At 42.3% G+C, this 25,489-nt stretch overlaps 1 protein-coding gene across 7 annotated transcripts in view; it reads right to left on the bottom strand.

Moving 5' to 3' along the window:
* FGF13 (fibroblast growth factor 13) overlaps positions 1-25,489 on the bottom strand; it is a 581,564-nt gene that overhangs the window by 62,767 nt on the left and 493,308 nt on the right. For 6 of the 7 annotated variants that reach the window (XM_070290654.1, XM_070290658.1, XM_070290656.1 and 3 more), the window contains 2 exons: positions 6,013-6,123; positions 515-618 (listed from right to left, as the gene is read on the bottom strand). In XM_070290654.1, coding sequence (XP_070146755.1) covers positions 515-618; positions 6,013-6,123 — 215 coding nt within the window. Of the gene's footprint in view, positions 1-514; positions 619-6,012; positions 6,124-8,004; positions 8,983-25,489 lie in introns of those variants that run through there. The other variant, XM_070290657.1, reaches the window with a different exon arrangement.

Raw genomic sequence — 25,489 nt, 5'->3', positions numbered from 1 at the left:
ATTGTTTATAAATTTCTTGAGAAAAGTTTCACTTTTTACACCATTCATCACAAACTTCTAAGAAAAAGCCAAGCTGGAATTTGTATGTAAGAAGAGTGTACTTGATGGAAAAATAGTACTTAGAGATAGCAAACATGACCTAATTGAACTGAAAGGTAAGATAAACATGGATAGATATATGTTGAATTGAGTTGTACAAATGGCTTTGCTTCCCACAGTTGCAAAGCAAGTCTGCAAGATAGACATTTGGGTTGAAAATAACAACCCAAATGTCAATGTATGCAAAAATGTTTAGTGAGTCTTTGAATTTTATACCAAAAAATGCTAGCTTCAAATGATTAATTAGTAATATATATACTTTCATTGGAAATTAATTTGTCTTTTTTAATATTTCCATCCAGAACACTCCTTCTTGAATCACACAAACCTGCAGTGATAACACATATGTAGCAACTTCCCTTCATATCAGATGAAAACTAGAATAATCAAACCATGAGCACAGTGAAAGGCTTACCGAGGTGTATAGGTATCCCTCGCTATTCATTGCCAAATACAGCTTGGTTTGAACTCCTTGAATAGCCACCACTCGAAGACCCACAGGGATGAGGTTAAACAGAGCTGCAGCCAAAAAGAATGTGAAAACAAGGTTACAATATCAAATTCCATAGCTTTTCAATGTTTCCAGCAGGGCTATCTGGTCTTCCAAAAGTAAAGTCTGCTTGGTAAGAATATTCATATATGTATATATGGATAGATAGATATAGATGATAAAGCCTCTTCTACCTTTCAGTACCTTCAATTCATGGTTGTAGTCACATAATGGGGATGTAATTTTCAAACACCCTGGAGAAAATGGAAGGCAATTCCATGGTTTGTACAGTGTTGGAGGTAGGGAATCTTGATGCTTCTGAAGCGATCCAGTTCCAGGAATTAGTCTACATATTAAATAACTTTACTGTCAACAAACCAAGGTTTTAAACTGCTCTCTTAGACAGCTGCTGAGATTCACAGACACAGATATGATCTACCAGTTGGGGAGAGATTCCTAGAATCTTAGAAAAGACGCTAGTCCAACTCCTTCACCTAAATTATCTGTATTATTTCTGACACAGTAAAAAAAAAAAAAAGAAAAAGAAAAAAGAAATCCAGGACTTGGAAAAAAAAAAAGTCATTTTGGAATCTTATGTTCCCAGAGTAGTATTTCTTAAAGAACATTTTTTTAAGATGGGGTTCAGAAGGGTCTTAGCTTTTAGTCTCTGGGAGCAAAGGTTATAGGAATAAAAACAACGAACTTGAGAGTTTTATTTAATTTTTTTTCCTAAATAGTTGTAAGTGGGCAGCTGGCTGGTGCCAAAGAGGACTTCATTTCTCCATTTGAAGGTCTGATTGCGTGAAACTTACATCCCGGCTGTCCTCACAATCACACACCACTCACTGGAGAAAACCAGTGGGTGTCTTCCCCCTACCAGCTGTCTACTCCCTCCTACACCAGGAATAAAAATAAAACAGTACATTTTTAAAACATAGTGCTTGCCACACACATCTTTTGAAAATAGCCTGTGCACCTTTCTCTCAAGAGTCCTAGACCAATGTTGACGATTTTTGCTTTGGTGTGTAAGTTTATGGAGGATGATAAATCGGTCTGCTATCATTTCTGTGAGCAAGAACGTAGTCACCCCGTGGGCAGGAAAATTTTTTCTCAGATCTCTTATCTTGATGTATATATATTCTACTGCAGTAGGTGGAGTTATAGAGATGAGAAATATTAATGAAAACTCAATATTCCTTGGTGAGCCTACAATGTACCTTTCCCTTAAAATCAGGGTGTTACCACAGAGGAGCTAGGACAGATTGTATGGTGCAAAATGCAAGTGTGCCTACCACATGCTGCTGATGGCACCTCATTCAATACTCATCATATTAAAAGCTGTGCCCTTCTGTTATGTGAGGTGAGGGAAAGGAATTGCACAGCTTGCAAGCTAGGATCTCATGCTATATTTGACCATGCAGTGCCCAGGAATGAAGTCTGATCTTGTTCAGCATGTCATGTGTATGTTCCATTTCTTTCTGTGATGGCACCTTGCTCACGGCAGGTGCTCAACACACATTTGTGGACTGCTAGCAATCTGTATGGTGAAATCATGATATTATATTTTTGAAATGTAATAGATCACGGTCCCATTACATAAGAGTTCAGGGTTTTAAAATTCTGATATCTAAGAAATCAAATGAAATAAAACAAAAACCTCCTTATGGGTTTGGCTTAAAAGGCATAGCACTAGACAACTAGAACACCAGCGTATGCTGGAGTCCTAGTTTAATCAAACTAATAGATGATGATAGATGACAGGTAATAAAGGATATTTAGAATTGTTTCTAGAACTTCATTTTTTACAATATTCTGAAACTTCTTAGTTCCCTGAATGCAGGTGGTAGGGTAACAAGCAAAAAAAAGAGAAAGAAAGAGAGAAATATTTGATTTTCACCACATGCCCCAACTACTGACATGTATTTTAATGGGCAATAAAATGTTTAATTCTTGAACATTAGATAGCAGTAGAAGGAAGAGAAGCAAAGAATATGAGTAACCCATGACCAGGATTATCTATCCCTGAACAATGGTATGAAGTATACAGTGGCACATGGATTTTTCACTATGTACCATAGATATCTGTGATGCCCAATTCAAAAATAAAAAATACCACGCTAAAATAAAAAATTGAAGAAAACAACAGAAGTGGAGACTGACTGGTGATACCAGTCTAATTGTTTTTCTTTAGACATTTAATATCATAAACATTTAAGATCACTAAGATGAATTTATGATCAATTAAGATCATAAACAGGTTTGTTTTAAGTCTGTCTAAAGGGACAGTCTTTCTAGATAAAAATGAAAAGGAATTATTACATCAAGGGTGAGCTTGCACAGATTAAGTATTCTTCAATATGCCTCTGTTTCTCTAAATTTGGAGTACTTCTTCATGGACTTAGGATATTACTTTGATTAGGATGAAAATATGCTAAGCATGAGAAGAAAACAATGGATTTTATGTGTGTATCTAAAACACATTCATTAAACATCTGATATCTCTTCTTCCATTTCTGTCAAAATTTTGAGGAAGAAATAAAAGGGGCCCAGTTCTTGTTTCCTGATGTATCTACATAAAAACAATTAAACTCCTTCTACATTGAAAGATTCGTTATTCTTAGAGATGTGCACAGAATTGGCACTCAGTGTTTGCTTAATACAAAAAGGAGGCCATCTTTCTTTTAATCAGTTGGGTTAAGATCAACTTCTCAAAGGGTGCAATTTAAAAAGTATATATTAACGTTGATCAGAAAGACTTGACCCATTAAATTGGTAACACTACTGGAGGTTTGAAAGGGAAGTTGCCAATTCTAACATTGCCCTCACTGAATCCAAGGCAGATATAATAAAACTGCTCTCATGAAATGTCTATCATCTTTTCCTTTTCAGGGGGCAATACATAATTTACAATGGCTGATTTGTTCATGGTGAGGTTTTACTGGACTGATATTTACCATTGTAATAAAGCTACCTAAGGTTAGCTTAAATGCATAATACCATATATATGTTTTCAGAAATAGATGTATCTTGGTAAATGTGAATTGATTTGTTTTATCATGATCTGGCTTATCATGTCAGAATTAAAATATAAAATCAACCAAGGTGAACCAAGTGAGAAAAAAATATCATGAAAAACCCTAAAACTTAAGAAAAATATAAATATAAATAACAAGAATGCATATTAAGGAAATAGTATAGTAATAAAATAAATAATGAATGCCAAGAAAATTGCTTGGATTTAGGGGGAAAAAAAGAATACATCTGCATAGTTAGACTTCCATTTTAATGATGATCATTTTAATGATCACTTTAACCATTAAATATTCTTGTTTCATGATGACTTACACCCTATAATATACCCAAGTGGGAAGAAAAGCTAGCCCGCTGGCCTCTGATCATACTTGGCAGCTAGGGCAGAGTCAAGCCCCACAGACTTGCTGTTTCTTTTGAGACACTTTTCATTTGTGTGCTTCATCTTATGGTAATACTCACCGTTGGCTGACTCACCTCTCATTATTTCATTCTGCCTAAACACAGATTCTGGCTCTTTTAAGGCCCAACAATATCATTAGTATGCAGAAATGCCATGCATATCAGTCAGTTATAAGAAAACCAAAGGCAGGAGCTATGCATATGCAGGAACTGAAAAGTAAAACTGACTACCTCAGTCCACAGTTAAGAAATGGAGCTTTATTTACATACACACGTGTGTGTGTGTGTGTGTATACGTATGTGTCTGTGTAGATATGTGTGTGTGTGTATAGTACTCTACAATGACTAAATACACTGTGATCTTGAGGTGTGTGCCATATCATTGCTTATACAACAAATGAATCATCTGGGTTTTTTTCCTTTTCAGCAAAGGCATGTGAACATTGGACCCAAAATAAACTTTTTCACTGATTTCTGCACTAATCTGCAGAAAATGTTTAAAGTGAGGGAAAACCTGACTGGCTGGGGGTCATTAGGAGCTGATCATGAACTTCCTTTCAGTAATGCCCAATGAATCCGTTTTGCCGAGGCACTTTGGAGAGAGGAGCAGCTTTGTTGTTGTTCAGTCGTGAAGTTGGGTCCAACTCTTTGCGACCCCATGGACTGCAGTAATTCATGGGAATGTTTTATGATGGACTCACATCTGTTATAGGGGAACAGTAAAACCCTCTAATTAGCCTTGACTCATTTTTTCAAATAGAAGACTATACCTGAAAGAATATCTAGCATACTCATTGTAGAACTGCAACAGTAACAGCATTTTGCAAAACAGTGAAGAACTATGAAATCGTTTATGTATGGAACTTTTTCATCCTAGGTACCTACAGAGCTTTCTTTATGGGTAATTAAAGGTGACTTCCTCTTGAGGTCTTGCCTTGGCCATCAATCAGCCCAGGAAGCTTTCTTAAAAGATGTGAAACTCTTAACACTCAACATTGGAATCCTTGTCTATGGCTTTGCTCTCTCTAGCCCTGTACCTCTGAAAATGCTGTAGAGGACTTGTTAGCTTTCAGATGGGCTTTTCTTGGCAATGGTACAATTTCTGGGAAATTAATGAAGTCTGAGGGAAATGCAATATAAATTATGGAAAATTGGGAAGAAATTGTGAGAACTAGGTGATTTAGCCTCATGAAACATTGAATATGTCTATACCAATCTTCTAATTGCAAAAAAACCCCCACAAAAACCCCACCAATTATTATCATTGAAGAAGGTGTCACTATTAAGGAGTTCATGCATTTATGACACCAAATAAATAAAACCTATCACAAAAGGGTATATAACATCTTGGAATCACTATCCTTCAGTAATTGGAAATAAAACTAACTTTCTTTTTGATGTGTTTCTCTTTTAGGTTCACCGTGATGGTCTCCAATTTGGTCTTGACTTAAACCATGATTAAACATAAAGTGCTCAAAGAAATCTCTTTACCCACCTGTGGAAGTATCTCAATGTTAAAATCCCAATTAGTCTGAGAATTATCAGTGTGTGTAGGGCAGGGGGAACAGAAGTGAAAGCTTGTAATGATGAATTCTCCTGACATGAAACCACTCTTCTCTCTTGGGATGAGACCAGTGCTTAAGAGTAGAGATAACTGTGCTATTTCAGGATCAGTGTGGGGGTGAGTAAATTTTCTGTGGGAAAAAAGTAATAAAATCCAAAGGACAGCCATAAATCTATCCAGATTACCATGGAGATGACATTTGGATTGTTCTTCAGATGGTGTCAACATTATTTGCTACAGTTCACTATTTTAGATATTTTTATGTTCCCCTTCCTTTAGGCTAACCTGCTGAAATGGGATTATATAGTGCTGACTCTATTTTGGATTCACTTCGGGATTAAGCAGGGTTGTTTACTTAAAAAAAAGAAAGAAAGAAAGTGTTAGCAATATGCTGGGATATACTATTACTTATTTTGCAGTCACTTACTGTAAGTGCTGTCCTCATCTTTGGTGCCATCAATAGTTCCATCTGCCTGCAGCTGCAAGTGGTAACCTTGTCGACTGTATAGTTTGGTAACTATACCCTTAAGCTGAGGCTCTGCAAAGAGAAAGATGGTTGGGATCAATTGATAAGTTGTGCACATATGGTTGAAAAGAATTAGAATTCTAATTCCATTTACAAATTTTAGTGGAAAAGGTCAACTGACACTTTTTAAAAAGAGTCCTCTGAAAGAAGGAAAACAAGCAAACAAACTGCAAGTTTCAGAACCAACCCCCAGACTGAAGAAACATTTGACTGCCACCTGGTAACATTGGTAAAGCCCTAAAGCTACTGACAGCAGAGACAGTTTCTGATGGCGTGTCCTTTGGCTTGCAGAGTGGCACCTCATCTCATTGAGCATTCAAAATGGCTTGGCAAGTGGCATATTCTGCCTTTTAACAATGTGCCACTTCTCATGCGGAAGGAAAAGGAGAAACACTAAGATGAGATTTAGAGTGGTTTTCCAAGCAGGGACCAAAAACACACCAGCAAAAGTTTCCCTCAGAATTACCACAATTGGAATAAAGCATCCCCTCCATTCTAAGAAGGTTAAAAATGCATAAACAACCTGGAACCCTATCAAAGGATTTCTGTTTAGAAAATTGAGCCGCCATACAAAAAAGAAGGGGAGAGAGGGAAAATAAACATATTAATTATCCTTAGGGGAAAATGTGTGCAAAAGAGCAGGGGTTTTGTTGGTGGGGAGGCAAGAAAATTAGTTCATACTTATCTTCAAATTTAGTATCAGAAATGTAATTATCCAAAATATGTGTTCTCAAGATAATTTTCAATTATGAATCACCATAGATTAATGAAGCACCTCATTTATCAATAACAGCCATGCTATCCAAAATTTGCTTTTATTGAATACAGACACCTGCACTGAAATGATATTTATGTCATTATTCAGACCACATAATCATGCTTTGCCACCGCTTAAACCTGTTTCAAAGCAAGCCTAATTTACAGCTAATTCCTTAAAAACTTCGAGCAAGCAGAAAATGTATGTCTGCATGTTCATTCCAGGATGTGTAGAACACACAAATAGCGAAATAACAGACTGACACGTTAGAAATTCTGTAATATGTATCTAGTACAAGTAAGAAAATTGAGTAAAGGATCCATTTGGTTAAGAAGAGCCAAAGAAGCTGCTTCTTCGCCTGAAGGTCTACCTTGACGCAACCCGACACCTCGAGCTGTGTGAATTTCCCCTGGCGCCGGAACACCGCGCTGCTCTTCTCACCGAATTGGTTCAAAAGGACCCACGATCTGGTTAAATTCTCTCTTCAATCCTGCATTTTAGGAGCAAGTAACCAACCAATTTGACTAGTCGAACCAGATCACTAAGCTCTCGGCCACAGGTTCTAGGAATCCACCCCCTCCTCTCCAGCAAATATTTCAAAGCTACACCACAAGTCTGTCCCAGTAAGCTTAAAAGTGACCAAAGAAACGGAATGCCTAGACAGCGGAAGCCCAGGGACCTTGGGGGTAGAAGCTGGGAGAGGAAGGGTCAGCGCTGCGGGGATGAAGGCAAGGGAGGGATTCCCTGGGTTCTCCCTGGGGGTAGGGGTGGGCAGGGGTCTGCGCAGCTCCGCGCCTCCAAAACACGCCATACACACGGCTGCCCAGAGCTCCCGAGCTTGCACACATGTGGCCTATCTGAAGCTGATGGCGCGCCCGCTGGGCAGGGTATGCCCCCCAGCTATGCGCCTGTCCCACAGCAGTTGCAATGCAGCAAGTCTGTTACTGTTACGAAGGAGGCGAGAAGAGGGATCGCTTCCCACGCACGCACACCAGCTAGGTGGCCACATCCGCACTAGATGGGCCACCGACAAACTCACCTCCGCTTACATCCACGCCCCCCAGCCCCCTCCACACTCGTGAAGTACGGAGAGAGGGGGGAAAAAAAAAAGAGCCAGCCAAGAGCCCCCTTCCAACCTGGTCTCCTCCTGCGCCTCTTCTTGGAGCCGAAGAGTTTGACCCGGGAAAAGACGTTTAACTTGTTTTTGTCGCAGCTGGTCTTGCCTTTGCTGGGGCTGCTGACACACTTGCACGCGTTTGATTTCTCGCGCTCGCGGGCTTGTCGCTTCTGCCGGATGAGCGAGCTGGCGATAGCCGCCGCCATGGCCACGACGCCCACCACCACCACTTCTTTCGCGGCCCCTCGCCGGGTTCGCCTCCTCCTCCCGCGCCTCCGCCGCTCGCCCGGTCGGTCTCGCGCCTCCGCCGCCTTAGTCTCCGGAGCCGGCGCTTGCCCGGGCTTCTCGGCGCTCGGGCTTCAGCCGAGGAGGGGGCTCAGCATCCCGGCCGAGCTCCTCCGGCGGTGGTCCGGCTCCCGCGCGGGCGGCCGGCTTGCCTGGGTCCGAGCCGACGCCACAGCCCCGGGCCGGGATCGCGGGCGAGACTGGATGGCAGGCGGTGGCGGCAGAGCGGCGCTACTGCGTGCGCTCGGCCCCTGCGCCCGGAGGACACTGTGCGAGTCCAAGTGGCTCGGGTCGGAGTTTGGCGGCACCCCCCGCCCGGTGCCGCGCGGAGGGGGCCGGAGGAGGGAGGCGGGCGGAGGGAGGGAGCGCGGGCGGGAGAGAGAGGCCGGGAGCGCGGGCGGCGGCAGGGAGGGAGGGATGGAGGAACCGTGCGGGGTAGGGGGGGGTGGGGTTGGGGGGCGCGCCCTCGCCCTGGCCCCTCCGAGCCTCCCACTAGTCCTTGCAACTTCTTGGCCCGCCGATCGGGAAAAGTTGGCCGGTGCCAGCTTTCCGACGCGGCTCAAACAGGTAATGGCCTCGCATCTTCGCTGCTGCTGCTGCCGCCGCTGCTGCTCTGGGCGCGGCACCGACTCAGTATAGGAATTCTGTCGCCGCAGGCACCCTCCGGAAGAGCGCGCCGGCCTCCCGCGGCCCCCTCCCCCGGTGGCCCCTCCCTCCCGGAGCCCAGCCCGCTGGCGCCCTGCCGCCGGCCGCCCCCACCCTTCCCATCCCCCCAAGTCCCCTGCGGGCCGCTCGGGCTAACACCTGTCGGGGCTCAGGCACTGCCCCATCTCCTAAACCCTCCTCCCCTCCTCTTCCCCAGAGGAGCCTCGGGCGGAAACAGTGATGGAGGAGACACCGGGATGAGGCAGTTGGGTTGGAGGAGCGGGGACGGGGGTGGGGGTTGCTTGGAGATGGGGGATGGCGGAGTGGGATGTTCCGTTACTGGGTGATTCTGAGTTGTCCCCATGACGCCCCGGCTGGAGCCCAACGAAAGTTCGCCAGCCCCTTGCCCCAGGCTGGGACTCACAACACGCACTCCCCTCCTAACACAGACTCGCTGAGGTTTTTCGCATGGCGACACTTGTAGCCATTCAGGAGCGAGGCTGGGGCCCGAAGACTGGTTCAGCCTCCCCCCGCGGCAGCAGCAGTAGCAGCAGGCACTGCAGAGCTGCGCCCGCACACCACGCTGCCACCCAGTGGTTTTTGCTGACTTTTCATTTCAGGCCAGTTTGTGCCTTCCGAACCCCGTTTTCCCTCTGCGCCCCCTCACCGTTCAGCTCGGCTTTGGGATCCACGCAAAGAAGTCGTGTACAGAAGCAGTATCTGGGAAATGCAGAGCTGAGCCTTTCTTTAAGCTCTGGCGTGTCTCCAATATCCTAACTTCTTTTATTTTTATTTCCCCTGCTCCTCAAGCTCAGGCAGCCTGCCTCCCTCCAATTCAGGAATCAAATGTGGCTTGCTCGCCTCACTCAGTTCACAAGTTCTGCCCCATCTCTTACTTGATTTCTATGCCAGAAAGGAAGCCCCTCAACAGTAGGTCGGCTCTGACATGGAGCTATCACTACTGTTCTGTCGACTAGACCTCCAGCTCTTTTCAGAACTGCTGTAGATGCAAAACCAAATGCCCAGGCTCTGGTCCTTTCCTGAGCTCTTGGGCCTGAGCCTCAACTAAGAAACTGAAATCTTTCAGGCTTCTTACTTTTAGCCCGTCAGAGTTACACCTCTTGAACCTTCTGTAAATTACACTGCTCCACCGGGTAAGCTGCTGCCACCTCCCTTCCACCGTTCCCCCATCTTGAAATGTCTCTTGCCCTATGGGAAGCACAACTGTGTCTGCTGAAGTGCATTGGCCTGAAGGTTGCAGTGACTGAAATGGATAGACACCGGACAATGATGCCGAACAGTCGGAAATTTCTTGCAGGTTAGTCTACTGCTCTTTTGTGCTTTCTGTTTTCCCAAGAGAAAAGGGAGGACAAGGCAGAAAAGTTTTAGCATCTCGCGTCCACTGAAGTATCTTTAGACTTTAATTCATGGGGAAAAAAACCCTGGGCTGCTCCCTCAGGACTCTGAATGCCTTAAAAGTTGGGACTGGGTTTTGGTCACCACTATACTCCCATCCCCTGGCACGTTTTCTGTCACATAGTTTAAGCTCAGGAAAAGTTTATTAAAAATAATTGACAAGTGACTGATTGATACTGATTCTGAAGGGTACAAAGATGTTTCCTGGCTCAGAAGGTATTTGATTTAAATTCCAACTACAATGAAGGGAAATAATCTCCCCCAAAGAGGGGTTGAAAGCAGCTCTGACCAGGACCAAATATTTGGGTTGTGGGATGACAGTTAGGAGGTTCCTACTCATTGTGCATGCTTTTACCTTCTACTGTGTACTGCCTTCAAGAATCCACCCCCACCCCCAGCCCCCCACCACCACAAACCCACCTTTTTTTCCTCTTGTTTCTTTCCTGGGACCTTGCACCAAAGCAGGCATGACAAAGCTAAAGAAAAACAGAGTCCTGATTCAGACAAGGGACAGAACTTGGGAAGAGTAAGGGAATGGTACTGAGAAAATAATGAAGGCTTTCCCAGGCTCTTCCCACTGCTTCTCCACCGGGTCAGCACTCACTGTTTGCTTGTCTGAACGTCACTCACAAGGTATTTTTAGGTGGGATTTGAGGTAAACAGATGTAGAGAAGACTTCAGAGATATATAATGAAGAGAAGCGGCGCACCATTACAGAGACTCAAACACAAACATGTAAATACATCAACTCTTTTCCTGACTCCTACCCACCACCCCAGGCTTGTTTTAAACATATTAATTAGAGAATTAAACTCTATGCTATGAACACATGAAACCACTGGGTCAAAGCTGACAACCAGATAATTCTCTGGGTATTTATATATATATATATATATATATATATATATATATATATATATATATATATATCTTGCTCTAACCTCTCTTGAAAAATGAGAGGTATAAGGGGAACCAGAGTCTCTCCCTGTCCCATGTCCCTGTCAGCCCATAAAATGTACTTCTGCTGATTTTTATCCTCCCTTTATCCTTTCAACTCCATGGACAGGAAAACAAATGACATGTGATAGGTAAGACCAGACATAAGGGTCTCTAACTCTTTGTGATCTGTCTACAGACCACATGCATGCTCTCACTTCCAATAAGAGAATCTGAGGGCTGTCACTGGAGAGGGATCATGGCAAGGGAGGAGGGTGTTGGGGGAAGTGGAGTCGGGGAGGGACTGAAGGAAACCCATTTTCACTTTGAGTCCAAATTGTGTTGTACAATCACTTTAACCATTAATGGAGCAGAGCTTTTCATCCTTTCCTAACTCTCCTGTGTCTTTCTCAGGTGCTCTCAGAGAAGTGTGTGAATACAACAATGAAATCCTCAGAGGAGACCTGTGCTAAAAACTCATTCATCTTGAGAAGGCAATAATGAAAGAAAGACTTGCAGGTCACCCTAGAGAAGCATATTTTGCCTTTCCTTTCTGTCTCACTGACATCCCAGACCAGCAGCGTGGCATTTCAGTGGAAGGATGAATCAAGGACTTTCCTTTAATGTATATGCATGCTCAGTTGCTCAGTTGTGTCTGACTCTCTGTGACACTATGGACTGTAGCCTGCCAGGCTCCTCTGTCTGTGGGGTTCTCCAGGCAAGAATACTGGAGTGGGTTGCCATTTCCTCTTTCAGGGGATCTTCCCAACCCAGGGATCAAATCCATATCTCTTGAATCTCCTGCATTAGTAGGCGGATTCTTTACCACTGAGCCACCTGGGAAGCCCTTTCCTTTGACACTTACTTCCAATGTGCCCTTTTCTCCTGTCTTGCTCTGTTCCTACCAGTTCACCCTGCACCCTTGTTGGGGAACTTCCTAGATCTCCTACAGATCCAGAGTTTCAATTCTTCCTGCTTATCTCCAAGGCTCACAACTCCTCTATGCTAGGTGGCCCTACTCATCGCAACTCCTCCCAGACCTTTGATACTCACTGCACTTTCCACCAGGCTCTCTCCTTCATCTGATTCAGGAAGAAAGAATTCTTGGCTCCTTTCTCCAAGTCAACTCACAGAGAGTTCTAGCCTGAGTGACAGGAGGCACAGGTCTGAATCTCTACCACTGTGTGATCTTTATCATGTCATTTCCCCTCTTGGGGCTTCAGTTTTCCCATCTTTAAAGTCATCCTTGAAACATGATAGATGGCTTTCCAGTTGTATCCTGCAGAACCCAGAGAGTAGAAGGATGTAAGCTCCCTCACCTGTGTTTCAATTGTAACACTTCCGCTTTCCTCACTTTTATATACTGGAACTCATACGTATGATTTCTTACCAAAAAAATAAATAAAAAAGATGACACTGCTGAAAACAAAACATTTGAAAACCTTGGGATGAGATGTTTTAGAAAGTCTTCTTGACTCTGGGAGCCTATGATTTTTGCACCTGTGCCTCTATTCCTCCTGCCTTTTCATCATGCTCTCTTCATATTTGCCCTCTGCCCTTTCTCTTCCCATCGCATTAGAATATAAACTCTACATGGGAACCCCAAAGAAAAATCTGAAAGTCTCTTTGGCTCCATTCCTCCTGGGTTCACTTGAGAGGCAGGCTGTAGTATTGTTTTCAGGGAGAGGTATGGGAGCTATTGGAGCAGAGAAGGCTGATCGTGGTCTGCCAGTCTCTTTTGGCAGGACTCAGAGGAGCTGGAAAGAAGCTGAGGGGACCTGCTCTCAAGAGGCATCTCTAGGAGAGAGACAGAAACCCAAACAGATGTGACTGTGATGAGTAAAAAGGAGAGAATTGAGACAGCCTAATCAGGAGCAGCCTCAGTACTTTGTGCAGGAAGGAATTGGCTGTCTTTCTGAAACTCAGAAAAGATTTCAAACACCCTTCTTCTGTGAAGATAAACATAATCAGAGCCTCTTGCTGGTTGGCTCTGCACCTTCACTAACAGTCCGTCAAAACATCTGAGTGACAAGTTACCAGGTCAAGGACTGATGATGAACTCAAAGGAAGCGCGCTGGGAGTGGGAGGTGGATTCAAGTGAACCAGGGCCAGCAACACTGGTATCCTGCCAGTAACTGACTAGAGCAGCAGAGGGGATATTGAAGAGACTGAGTAGCAAGTACCACTTTTTGTGTTCTATTTAATTATATCCAAAGGCCCAGAGAAACGACAGGATAAAAATACAAATGAGGAGATTAGAGAAAAACCATTAGCAAAAGCTCTTGCCACATAATTCCAAGCAGAAAGAAAAATATGATTTAAGGGAATCTTGTCAATATCACACTGGAATTCTAGAGACAGAAAGAGTGACTACTGTATTCTGTAACATAACATGACACATTTACTAGCTGGCATAGAGTCTCTCCTAGTCAGATCATTTGGGGGAATTCTGTTTTGGAAATAAAAGGTCTACAGAATCAATTTTTTGGCAACTGATTGGCTCTCCTGATACCCATTCAGAATGAAAAGCCAGGGAACCCTAGGCTTGTGCTGCTCTAGACTAGTTGGGTTGGTCTTCATTGTGTCCTATTTCTGAGATCATTCTCTAAATATTTAAGCTGTAAAACGTACTGAACCTACCTCTGGTTTATATTTAAATAAAAAAAGATGAGATAAATAAAATCAGTGGGGAACACACTAATTGATTCTGATCCTTATGAAGAAAAATCCTATAACCCATAAAAATTTCAATGTTTCATAATTTATGAACTTTAAAACCATAAAGAATCCTGATGGAATTAATCGTACCTATGAATTCCACTCTTTCCCATTTAATTAACCATAGCAGCAGCAACATCAAGGGTTCAAGGCCTCTGAATATTTGCTTCAGTTCAGTTCAGTCGCTCAGTCATGTCCGACTCTTTGCCACCCCATGAATCGCAACAGGCCAGGCCTCCCTGTCCATCACCAACTCCCGGAGTTCACTCAAACTCATGTCCATCGAGTCGATGATGCCATCCAGCCATCTCATCCTGGGTCGTCCCCTTCTCCTCCTGCTTCCAATCCCTCCCAGCATCAGAGTCTTTTCCAATGAGTTAACTCTTCACGTGAAGTGGCCAAAGTATTGGAGTTTCAGCTTTAGCATCAGTCCTTCCAATGAACACCCAGGACTGATCTCCTTTAGAACGGACGGGTTGGATCTCCTTACAGTCCAAGGGACTCTCAAGAGTCTTCTCCAACACCACAGTTCAAAAGCATCAATTCTTCAGCACTCAGCTTTCTTCACAATCTAACTTTCACATCCATATATGACCACTGGAAAAACCATAGCCTTGACTAGAGGGATCTTTGTTGGCAAAGTAATGTCTCTGCTTTTCAATATGCTATCTAGGTTGGTCGTAACGTTCCTTCCAAGGAGTAAGCGTCTTTTAATTTCATGGCTGCAGTCACCATCTGCAATGATTTTGGAGCCCCCCAAAATAAAATCTGACACTGTTTCCACTGTTTCTCCATCTATTTCCCATTAAGTGATGGGACCAGATGCCATGATGTTCGTTTTCTGAATGTTGAGCTTTAAGCCAACTTTTTCACTCTCCTCTTTCACTTTCATCAAGAGGCTCTTTAGTTCCTCTTCACTTTCTGCCATAAGGGTGGTGTCATCTGCATATCTGAGGTTATTGATATTTCTCCTGGAAATCTTGATTCCAGCTTGTGTTTCTTTCAGTCCAGCGTTTCTCATGATGTACTCTGCATATTAGTTAAATAAGCAGGGTGACAATATACAGCCTTGACGTACTCCTTTTCCTATTTGGAACCAGTCTGTTGTTCCATGTCCAGTTCTAACTGTTGCTTCCTGACCTGCATACAGATTTCTCAAGAGGCAGGTCAGGTCATCTGCAATTCCCATCTCTTTCAGAATTTTCCACAGTTTATTGTAATCCATACAGTCAAAGGTTTTGGCATAGTCAATAAAGCAGAAATAGATGTTTTTCTGGAACTCTGTTGCTTTTTCCATGATACAGTGGATGTTGGCAATTTGATCTCTGGTTCTTCTGCCTTTTCTAAAACCAGCTTGAACATCTGGAAGTTCACGGTGCATGTATTGCTGAAGACTGGCTTGGAGAATTTTTTTTTAATTTATTTATTTATTTAAATTTTAAAATCTTTAATTCTTACATGCGTTCCCAAACATGAACCCCCCTCCCACCTCCCTCCCCACAACATCTCTCTGGGTCATCTCTCTGAGAATTTTGACCATTACTTTACTAGTGTGTGAGATGAGTGCAATTGTGCGGTAGTTTGAGTATTCTTTGGCATTGCCTTTCTTTGGGATTGGAATGAAAACTGACCTTTTTCCTGTGGACACTGCTGAGTTTTCCAAATTTGCTGGCATATTGAGTGTGGCACTTTCACAGCATCATCTTTCAGGATTTGAAATAGCTCAACTGGAATTCCATCACCTCCACTAGCTTTGTTCGTAGTGATGCTTTCTAAGGCCCACTTGACTTCACATTCCAGGATGTCTGGCTCTAGGTGAGTTATCACACCATCGTGATTATCTTGGTCATGAAGATCTTTTTGTACAGTTCTTCTTTATATTCTTGCCACCTCTTCTTAATATCTTCTGCTTCTGTTAGGTACATACCATTTCTGTCCTTTATCGAATATCTGCTTAGTCATTTTAATTAAGAAAACCTGTAGAAAAATACCGGATGACTGAGATGGACCTTTCTTCCTTGAGGATTAGGAGAGAGGAAGGATCACTAGAAAATGAGCTTAAGCTTCAATATGTGGGGATTGAAGTTTTGTACAAGGAAAACACTCTTTTCAGCAGGGGTGTCCAATACCATAGTTGAAAATTGGCAGATTTTTTGATAGAAGATTTTATTACTCCAATGGAAACCTTTTTTTCTACCTTAGTGGATATGTGGGCTCAAGGCTCTCATTCTGTGATTCAAAACTATGCTCTATTCACATGCAGAGAAGGCAATGGTACCCCACTCCAGTACTCTTGCCTGGAAAATCCCAAGGACGGAAGAGCCTGGTGGGCTGCAGTCCATGGGGTCGCTAAGAGTCGGACACAACTAAGCGACTTCACTTTCACTTTTCACTTTCATGCATTGGAGAAGGAAATGGAAACCCACTCCAGTGTTCTTGCCTGGAGAATACCAGGGATGGGGGAGCCTCATGGGCTGCCATCTATGGGGTCACACAGAGTCGGACACGACTGAAGCGACTTAGCAGCAGCAGCAGCAGCTATTCACATATCTTCCCAGTTGGCACAGTGGTAAAGAGTACACCTGCCAAGCAGTAGGTGCAGGTTCCTTCTCTGAGTCAAGAAGATCCCCTGGAGATGGAAATGGCAACCCATTCCAGTATTCCTGCCTGGGAAATCCCATGGACAGGGAAGCCTGGTAGGCTACAGTCAATGAGATTGCAAGGAGTAGGACATGACTTAGCGACTGAACATGAACGCACACATTATTCACATACTTATGACCTGCAACCAAGAGTCATGAGGAAAAGGGTAGCAACACCATTACTGAGAAAGCGTATGGTTCTGTCTGATGGAGCTTGGAGACTCCTAGTAGCTTTGCCTTTGGAAGACCATATTGAGTGATCTTGGAGCACTCGGGTCAAGGCAGTCACATCCATTTTCTAAAGTTTCTCTCATGCAACGTGTGGTTAATGCTTGGTAGATACAATACATCTATTCTCAACCAAATGGTTTGCCCCAGTGGTGATACAGTGTCCTGAGCCAGCAACGACACCAGCTTCTCTGAAATCAATTTAGTTTTGTTCAATCATATTTGAAGATCTTGAAGGAATAGTTGCTATTTTATGAACTGACTGGTGACTAACAAATATAAATGAGATGTTTCTATGATGAAACACGTAGGGCAGACAAGAAATGCGCAAAACTCAGAGGCAAAATATCTGTAGCATGGGGTTCATTTCTTGCCCAGTGAACTAAGTAATCTAAATGAAAAGCTGGGGAAAAAATAATGGGAGGATTTGAGCCAGAAGCCAACAATCAGTCATTTTTCTGGAGCTAAGCTGTTTCAGGAAATAGGATTTCTGGAGCAAAGTGATCTAAACTTCAGATGCAAGGAAGGGAATATTGTGTTTGCAAATGATCTAACCTTCCCTGTTACCTAGCCTGGGGCGAGGCTGGGGTGGGAGGGTGGGGCAGGATTCACAACCAACATAAGGAACTCTAGTCTAGTTAAAGCTATGATTTTGTCTAGTCTAGTCAAAGCTATGGTTTTTCCAGTAGTCATGTATGGATGTGAGAGTTGGACTATAAAGAAAGCTGAGCTCTGAAGAATTGATGTTTTTGAACTGTGTTGTTGAGGAAGACTCTTGAGAATCCCTTGGACTGCAGGGAGATCAAACCAGTCAATCCTAAAGGAAATCAGTTCTGAATATTCATTGGGAGGACAGATGCTAAAGTTGAAACTCCAATACTTTGGCCACCAGATGCGAAGAATTGACTCATTGGAAAAGACCCTGATGCTGCGAAAGATTGCAAGCAGGAGAAGTGGGTGACAGAGGATGAGATGTTTGGATGGCATCACTGACTCGATGGACATGAGCTGGAGTAAGCTCTGGGAGTTGGTGATGGACAGCGAAGCCTGGTGTGCTGCAGTCCATGGGGTCACAAAGAGTCAGACATGACTGAGGGACTGAACTGAACTGATAAGGAACTCTGGATGGATTCCTATTTGCCAATGATATTGTTTCCATCAACTTCCTATCAAGAGTTGCCATCTTTTACAGGAGCAGAGAGGTAATGAGAAACTACTTCAGTGCTCTCTCATGATTAAGTCTTAACACATCTCTTTACTGACAGCAGCCAGAACATGGGCAGGAGAACCGACTGAATTTGGGGGGGATGGTATCCATCAGATTCTAAGAAGGGGACAAAAGCCAGGTCAGTGATCCACCTGAGAACCATTCAGATGCCTTAGAGGATTTTTAAACCCTCCACACTGCTTTAGTTGTTGTTCATTCATGTTTTGGTTTTGGGTTGTTTCCCCCGCCCTAAATTGGGGTTTCAAATGGTGATAACAATAAATACTATTGTTATAATTGGATAAACAACTTGTTAAGTGGATGACAAACAGATGGGCAAAAAGTGGAAACAGTGTCAGATTTCATTTTCTTGGACTCCAAAATCACTGCAGATGGTGACTGCAGCCACAAAATTAAAAGACATTTGCTCCTTAGAAGAAAAGCTATGACAAATCTAGACAGTGTATTAAAAAGCTGAGACATCACTTTTCTTACAAAGGTCCATATAGTCAAAGCTATGGGTTTTTTTCAGTAATCATGTATGGATGTGAGAGCTGGACCATAAAGAAGGCCAAGTGCTGAAGAATTGATGCTTTCGAAGTATGGTGCCACAGAAGACTCTTGAGAGTCCCTTGGACAATAGGGAAATGAAACCAGTCAATCCTAAAGGAAATCAACCTTGAATTAGAAGGGCTCATGCTGAAGCTGAAGCTTCAATACTGTGGCCACCTGATGCGAAGAGCTGACTCACTGGGAAAGACCCTGATGCTGAGACAGATTGAAGGCAAGAGGAGAATGGGATGACAGTGGATGAGATGGTTGGATGGCGTCACTGACTCAATGGACATGAGACTGAGCAAACTCAGGGAGATAGTGAAGGACAGGAAAGCCTGGCATGCTGCAGCTCATGTGGTCTCAGGGAGTCGAACACAACTGAGCAACTGAACAACAACAAGTGATGTGACATCAGTATTGTTCTTAATCCCTACAAGAGCTTGTCAAGTGTTATCAAAACTGCCACTTACAGATGAGAAAGGGAAGTCTAGTGAGACTTGCATCTATGGTTTCCCAGCCTTTACATAGCTGGCAGAGCTCATATTTAAACTAAGGATTTTCAGACAATACAATGTTACGTTTACAAGGCCAGACCTTTTCTTCTTGGCATTGGGTTTGAAATTTAGGTTGCTGAACAGTGGTGCTTGATATGACTATCTTTTGGCTTGGGTAACAGGAAAAGATGAAATACAGCATGATTTTCAACTCACATGTTTTTTCTTTTTTTAAACAAAAGTGAATTATGAAACAAACAAGAATAGATATGACCTATGCATAGTTATTAGCATAGTTCATACACTTTGAATAATAGCTTCTTAGAGTGATATTTAAAGAAAACTTCACTACCTTTCTCACTAAAATTCAATGATTAGGACTTTCCTGGTGGTCCAGAGGTTAAAGAATCCACCTGCAAATGCAGGGGACACAGGTTTGATCCCTGGTCTCGCTCATGAGCCCACAAGCTACAACTACTGAGCATGTGCTCTGCAACAAGAGAAGCCACCACAACTAGGAGCCCATGCACCACAGTGACAAAGTAGCCCCCTCTCTCCACAACTAGAGAAAGCCCACGCACAGCAACAAAGATCCAGCTCAGCCAAAAATAAATAAATTCAATGATTATAAATCACTGCTTGATGTTATTCTGCGTTTCTCAGCCTGGGGAGTACTTTGAGCACAGGACCTGGTCTGACTCACATCATCTGAGGTTTGGAATGCTATGATACATAACATTTCCTGGACTTGATCTTCACCCCTTCGTAGCAGAGATGAGAAGTTAAAGTGACTCCCAATTCGCTCAGTTCTTTTTTTACAGGGAAAACTGGAACTGGCTTTGCACACTGTAAGCTTTTTTGTGCCATCTGCTTTCAGCTACAGGAAGCTTGAGTTCAGCCAAAAGAGAGAAAAATATTACACACAATGTATTCACTTCCATGCTCTGACGCCCATGACTATTCTTTTGCAATCAGGGGTTCCTCTAGATCCATTCTAACTAATTTGCTCTAACGTTTCCCTTCTGACAAACAATCAAGAGATTGAAATTATTTACTAATTTCTCCTGTAACCACTGAAGACCTCAAGTAACTTTAGAACCTGATTTCATAACAGGGGCCTTGATGCTCAATTAACAATCTCATTTTAGAGAAGCGATGTGAGATAAGTGAAATGAATTTGTCCTGGACCAAATTGTTCATTCCTTGATTTAAAATTTACTGAGAACCATTTGCCATGTACCGAGCTACACCCTGAAGGGATGAAAAGGTACCTGAAAGATGCAAAGGTAAAAACAGCTACATCCCTGGGTCAAGAAGATCCCCTGGAAGAGGAAATGGCAACCTACTCCAGTATTCTTGTCTGGGAAATCCCATGGACAGAGAAGCCTGGTCGGCTACAGTTCATGGGGTTGCAGAAGAGTCAGACATGACTTAGCCACTAAAAGACAACAACAATTTACCGAGGATCAACTATATCAAACCAGTCCATCCTAAAGGAAATCAATCCTGAATATTCATTGGAAGGACTGATGATGAAGCTGAAGCTCCAATACTTTGGCTACCTGATGCGAAGAGCTGACTCATTAGAGAAGACCCCGATGCTGGGAAAGATTGAAGGCACGAGAAGGGGATGACAGAGGATGAGATAGTTGGAAGGCATCACCGACTAGATAGGCATGAGTTTGAGCAAACTCCAGGAGATAGTGAAGGACAGGGAAGCCTGGCATGCTGCAGTCCATGGGGTCACAAAAAGTTGGACACGACTGAGCAACTGAACTGAACTGAACTATATCCCTGGCATTATCTAAGTACCTTGTCCTTATTTACTCATTTAAAACTTACAGCAACCTTCTGAGCTTATCCTCATTCTACAGATGAAAAAACTGAGGAAAAGAGAGTTTACTGAGTTCATTCAGGTAGGAAGTAATGGATTCAAATCCATGCATTCTGAATGACTTACACCCCATGATCTTAAAAGGGCTCTATTGTCTCTTCAGAGACTGTCCTTGGCCTCAAGTGGAGGAGAAAGAGAAATAAAGAGACTAAAACCAAATGTGATTAAGCACAGTAAGAGTGGGACCAAATGTTCAAAGTGTTGGGAGCACACAAAAGAAGGCACAGCTAACTCTGGGCAGGAGAGGTCAGCTTCAGGAAAAAAAAAAAAAAAAACACTTTGGAGGATGAATTCTGAAGGATGAGAAAGAGCTAGGGAGTTGGGGAACGAAACTGGGTAAAGCCAGATTTCAGACCTGGGTTTAACTGACTCTTGCTGCTGAATTATTACCAGGATACATTACTTACCCTGAGGTGAGAGGATTTACACAATCTTGAATTTTTAAAACACTTTATTTATTTATTTTAATTGGAAGCTAATTACTTTACAATATTGTAGTGGTTTTTGCCACACATTGACATGAATCAGCCATGGGTGTACATGTGTTCCCCATCCTGAACCCCCCTCCCACCTCCCTCCCATCCCATCCCTCAAGGTCATCCCAGTGCACTGGCCCTGAGCACCCTGTCTCATGCATTGAACCTGGACTGGCGATCTATTTCACATATGATAATACACATGTTTCAATGTTATTCTCTCAAATCATCCCACCCTCACCTTCTCCCACATAGACCAAAAGTCTGTTCTTTACATCTGTGTCTCTTTTGCTGTCTCGCATACAGGGTCATTGTTACCGTATTTCTAAATTCCATATATATGCGTTAGTATACTGTTTTGGTGTTTTTCTTTCTGGCTTACTTCACTCTGTATAATAGGCTTCAGTTTCATCCACCTCATTAGAACTGATTCAAATACATTCTTTTTAATGGCTGAGTAATACTCCATTGTGTATGTGTACCACAGCTTTCTCATCCATTTGTCTGCTGATGGACGTCTAGGTTGCTTCCATGTCTTGGCTATTATAAACAGTGCTGCAATGAACACTGGGGTACACGTGTCTCTTTCAATTCTGGTTTTCTTGGTGTGTATGCCCAGCAGTGGGATTGCTGGGTCATAAGGCAGTTCTATTTCCAGTTTTTTAAGGAATCTCCACACTGTTCTCCATAGTGGCTGTACTAGTTTGCATTCCCACCAACAGTGTAAGAGGGTTCCCTTTTCTCCACACCCTCTCCAGCATTTATTTCTAGTAGACTTTTGGATTGCAGCCATTCTGACTGGCGTGAAATGGTACCTCATTGTGGTTTTGATTTGCATTTCTCTGATAATGAGTGGTGTTGAGCATTTTTTCATGTGTTTGTTAGCCATCTGTATGTCTTCTTTGGAGAAATGTCTGTTTAGTTCTTTGGCCCACTTTTTGATTGGGTCGTTTATTTTTCTGGGATTGAGCTGCAGGAGTTGCTTGTATATTTTGGAGATTAATTCTTTGTCAGTTGCTTCATTTGCTATTATTTTCTCCCATTCTGAAGGCTGTCTTTTCACCTTTCTTATAGTTTCCTTTGTTGTGCAAAAGCTTTTAAGTTTAATTAGGTCCCATTTGTTTGTTTTTGCTTTTATTTTCGTTACTCTGGGAGGTGGGTCATAGAGGATCCTGCTATGATTTATGTCAGAGAGTGTTTTGCCTATGTTTTCCTCTAGGATTTTTATTGTTTCTGGTCTTACATTTAAATCTTTAATCCATTTTGAGTTAATTGTTGTGTATGGTGTTAGAAAGTGTTTTGGTTTCATTCTTTTACAAGTGGTTAACCAGTTTTCCCAGCACCACTTGTTAAAGAGCACAATCTTGAATTTTTATACCCCTACACTTTGAATCCCTTGGCAACAAGTTGATCCCTTATTGTAAGCATTCTTCAGGAGTGTACTTTTCTGTGAAGTATTGATTATAGGTATGGTTATTAGGCATTCTGGGGATCGGGAAAAATAAAATTTGTTATGTGGAGGTTCTGATAGATGTTTGTGAGTTGTTTATTTCTTGCTTGTAAGCAACTGTCTTCCCTTTCCCACTGATTGTGTTCCACATAGTGTTGTCAACAGTGATGTTCAAGTGTACAGTAGCTTATCGATTTACAACTTCCATCAGCAGAGGGCTTAGTAGAAGTAATCCCCTTGGGAAGATGCCCATCAAAATGAAAATTAAATTGGCATGTATACCACAGTGAGTCACACATTCTCCTCCTGCAATAACGGGTTAGCTTAATGATCAGAGATTTGCATATGGGCAGTTATTAAATAATTTTATGATGATGATGATAAAACTGTAATCTAATGAATTAAAGATTATAGGGAAATGACTGTCCCAGCCAGATAATCCTAGTAATTCTTCTTGTAGATGTCAATATTCCTATTGGAGAGGGACAACTATTATTTGGTTACTGTTTGAATATATTGTAAACATATTAGAAAAAAATCTTCCTACTTAGTCATTCCTCTTCCTGCTGCTAAAATGCCAGTGCCTACTTTCTCTATCATAATCTTGGTATACTTTGGTCTGAAAAAAATCTACTTAGAATTGTCAAGGGAAACAACAGTGCCCCATTTCACTGTAAGAACCAAAACAACATACTGTGTGTGTGTGTGTGTGTGTGTGTGTGTGTACACTCCAGACAGGCTGCAGACAATGCAGTAAAGCCAACATCGCAGCCCACATGCCCGCCGTCCTTTAGAGGTTCCACAAGAGCCAGCTCTTACAGATAAGACTTTAGGATCCAGGTTGTCCTAATTCTATTCCTTCATTAATATTGTCCTTTCCCATATCACATCCCTGGGTCACCGCTTTCCAATAAGACAGCTCCTCTCATCAGTGCTGGATTAATGATTACTAGCAATGTTCTCATGACCCCCACTCCCCGGCAAGTGGCTCATTCTAATAAAGATTTTATGCAGGCAATATTATACTCTCAAGACAAAAGAGCACCTCTAGTGGTGACATTTTAAATGACAGAACAGGCTGCCTGAATGGCTTCAAGAGAACTAAGACCTTTGGAGAATCCCTCAATTTAAAAGTCCCCAATGCATGAGGTCATGATTAAAGTCACATTTTAATGATGCTTCAGTGTTTTCTGAATTTATAAAATCATCTTCTGTGATGTTACCATATAAAGTGATAAAACTTTTATATGCCCTTAAAGGCAGCATCTAAAGCAGTAGTTCCTAAACACTGATTTGTGATCTCACACTCCACGATGAAAACTTCATCTACTTGAGATGAATGAGGAAAAACATGAAAATGTAAGGAATTCTTCATAATGCTGATGTATTCACTTTAAAACTGTCCTCTCAGTCCTTCTCACCATTTTTTCTTTTGCTTTTCAAAAGTTGTAGGAAAGATGATGTTAAATAAATCTTTTATAGTTGAAAAATAATGATGTAGCAAATATACATCAGTAGCAAATCAACACACACACACACACACACACATTCATACATACATACATCCTGGCTGACAGAATCCAATCTAAATTAGTAAATATAAATTCAAAATAAATAAATTAGTAAAAAATCACTATAAAATAAAATAAAAGTCCCCTGTGATTGGTGGCTCAGATGGTAAAGAATCTGCTTCCAATGCAGGAGACCCGGATTTGATCCCTGGGTCAGGAAAAGCCCCTGGAGAGGGGAATGGCAACCTACCACAGTATTCTTGCCTGGAGAATTCCATGGACAGAGGAGCCTGGTGGGCTATGCTCCATGGGGTCGCAACAAGTTGGACCCAACTGAGTGACTAAACACTTTCACTTTTTACTGTGATTTTAAGTTTGGGACTAGCTAATGCAAACTATTACATATGGAATGGATAAACAAGGTCTTACTACATAGCACAGGGCACTATATTCAATATCTTGTGATAAACCATAATGGGAAAGAATATGAAAATGAATACACACACACACATATATGCATAACTGAATCACTTTGGTGTACAGCAGAAACTAACACATCATAAATCAACTATACTTCAAAGTCCCCTGCCATTTTATCCTACTAGCTCTATGAATATGTGTGCATGTGAGTGTACACAGAAGCTCGCTGTGTTGCTTTTGCTATTCACGTTGCATAAATTTCCATGTCACACAAGCTCATTCAGCTCTCCTTCAAGTTTTTTACCTTTCATGGCCAGGATTCATGAAAAAATATGGTGTTTACCAACACAGTTACCTTCTTCACGTTCACCATTCACTCTAATTTTATCATATAAAATTGTGTGTGTGTGTGTGTGTATGTGTGTGTGTATTCTTAGCAATTCTTCTCTATAGATTTCAATACCCCTTTTAGAGGACAACTAGTATTTGGTTGGTATTTGAATATGTTTAAAATATTCCTATTCATTGTGTTCCTCTTCTTATGCCCCTTCAATTGTTCAATTGTTTTGGTTCAATTCAAATTGTTCAATTCAATTGTTTTGGTTCAAATTTAGCCATCAACTCTTC

This window comes from Ovis canadensis, chromosome X, assembly GCF_042477335.2.
Source record: "Ovis canadensis isolate MfBH-ARS-UI-01 breed Bighorn chromosome X, ARS-UI_OviCan_v2, whole genome shotgun sequence".
Taxonomy (NCBI): Eukaryota; Metazoa; Chordata; class Mammalia; order Artiodactyla; family Bovidae; genus Ovis; species Ovis canadensis.
This window is presented reverse-complemented; position numbering and strand designations above follow the sequence as displayed.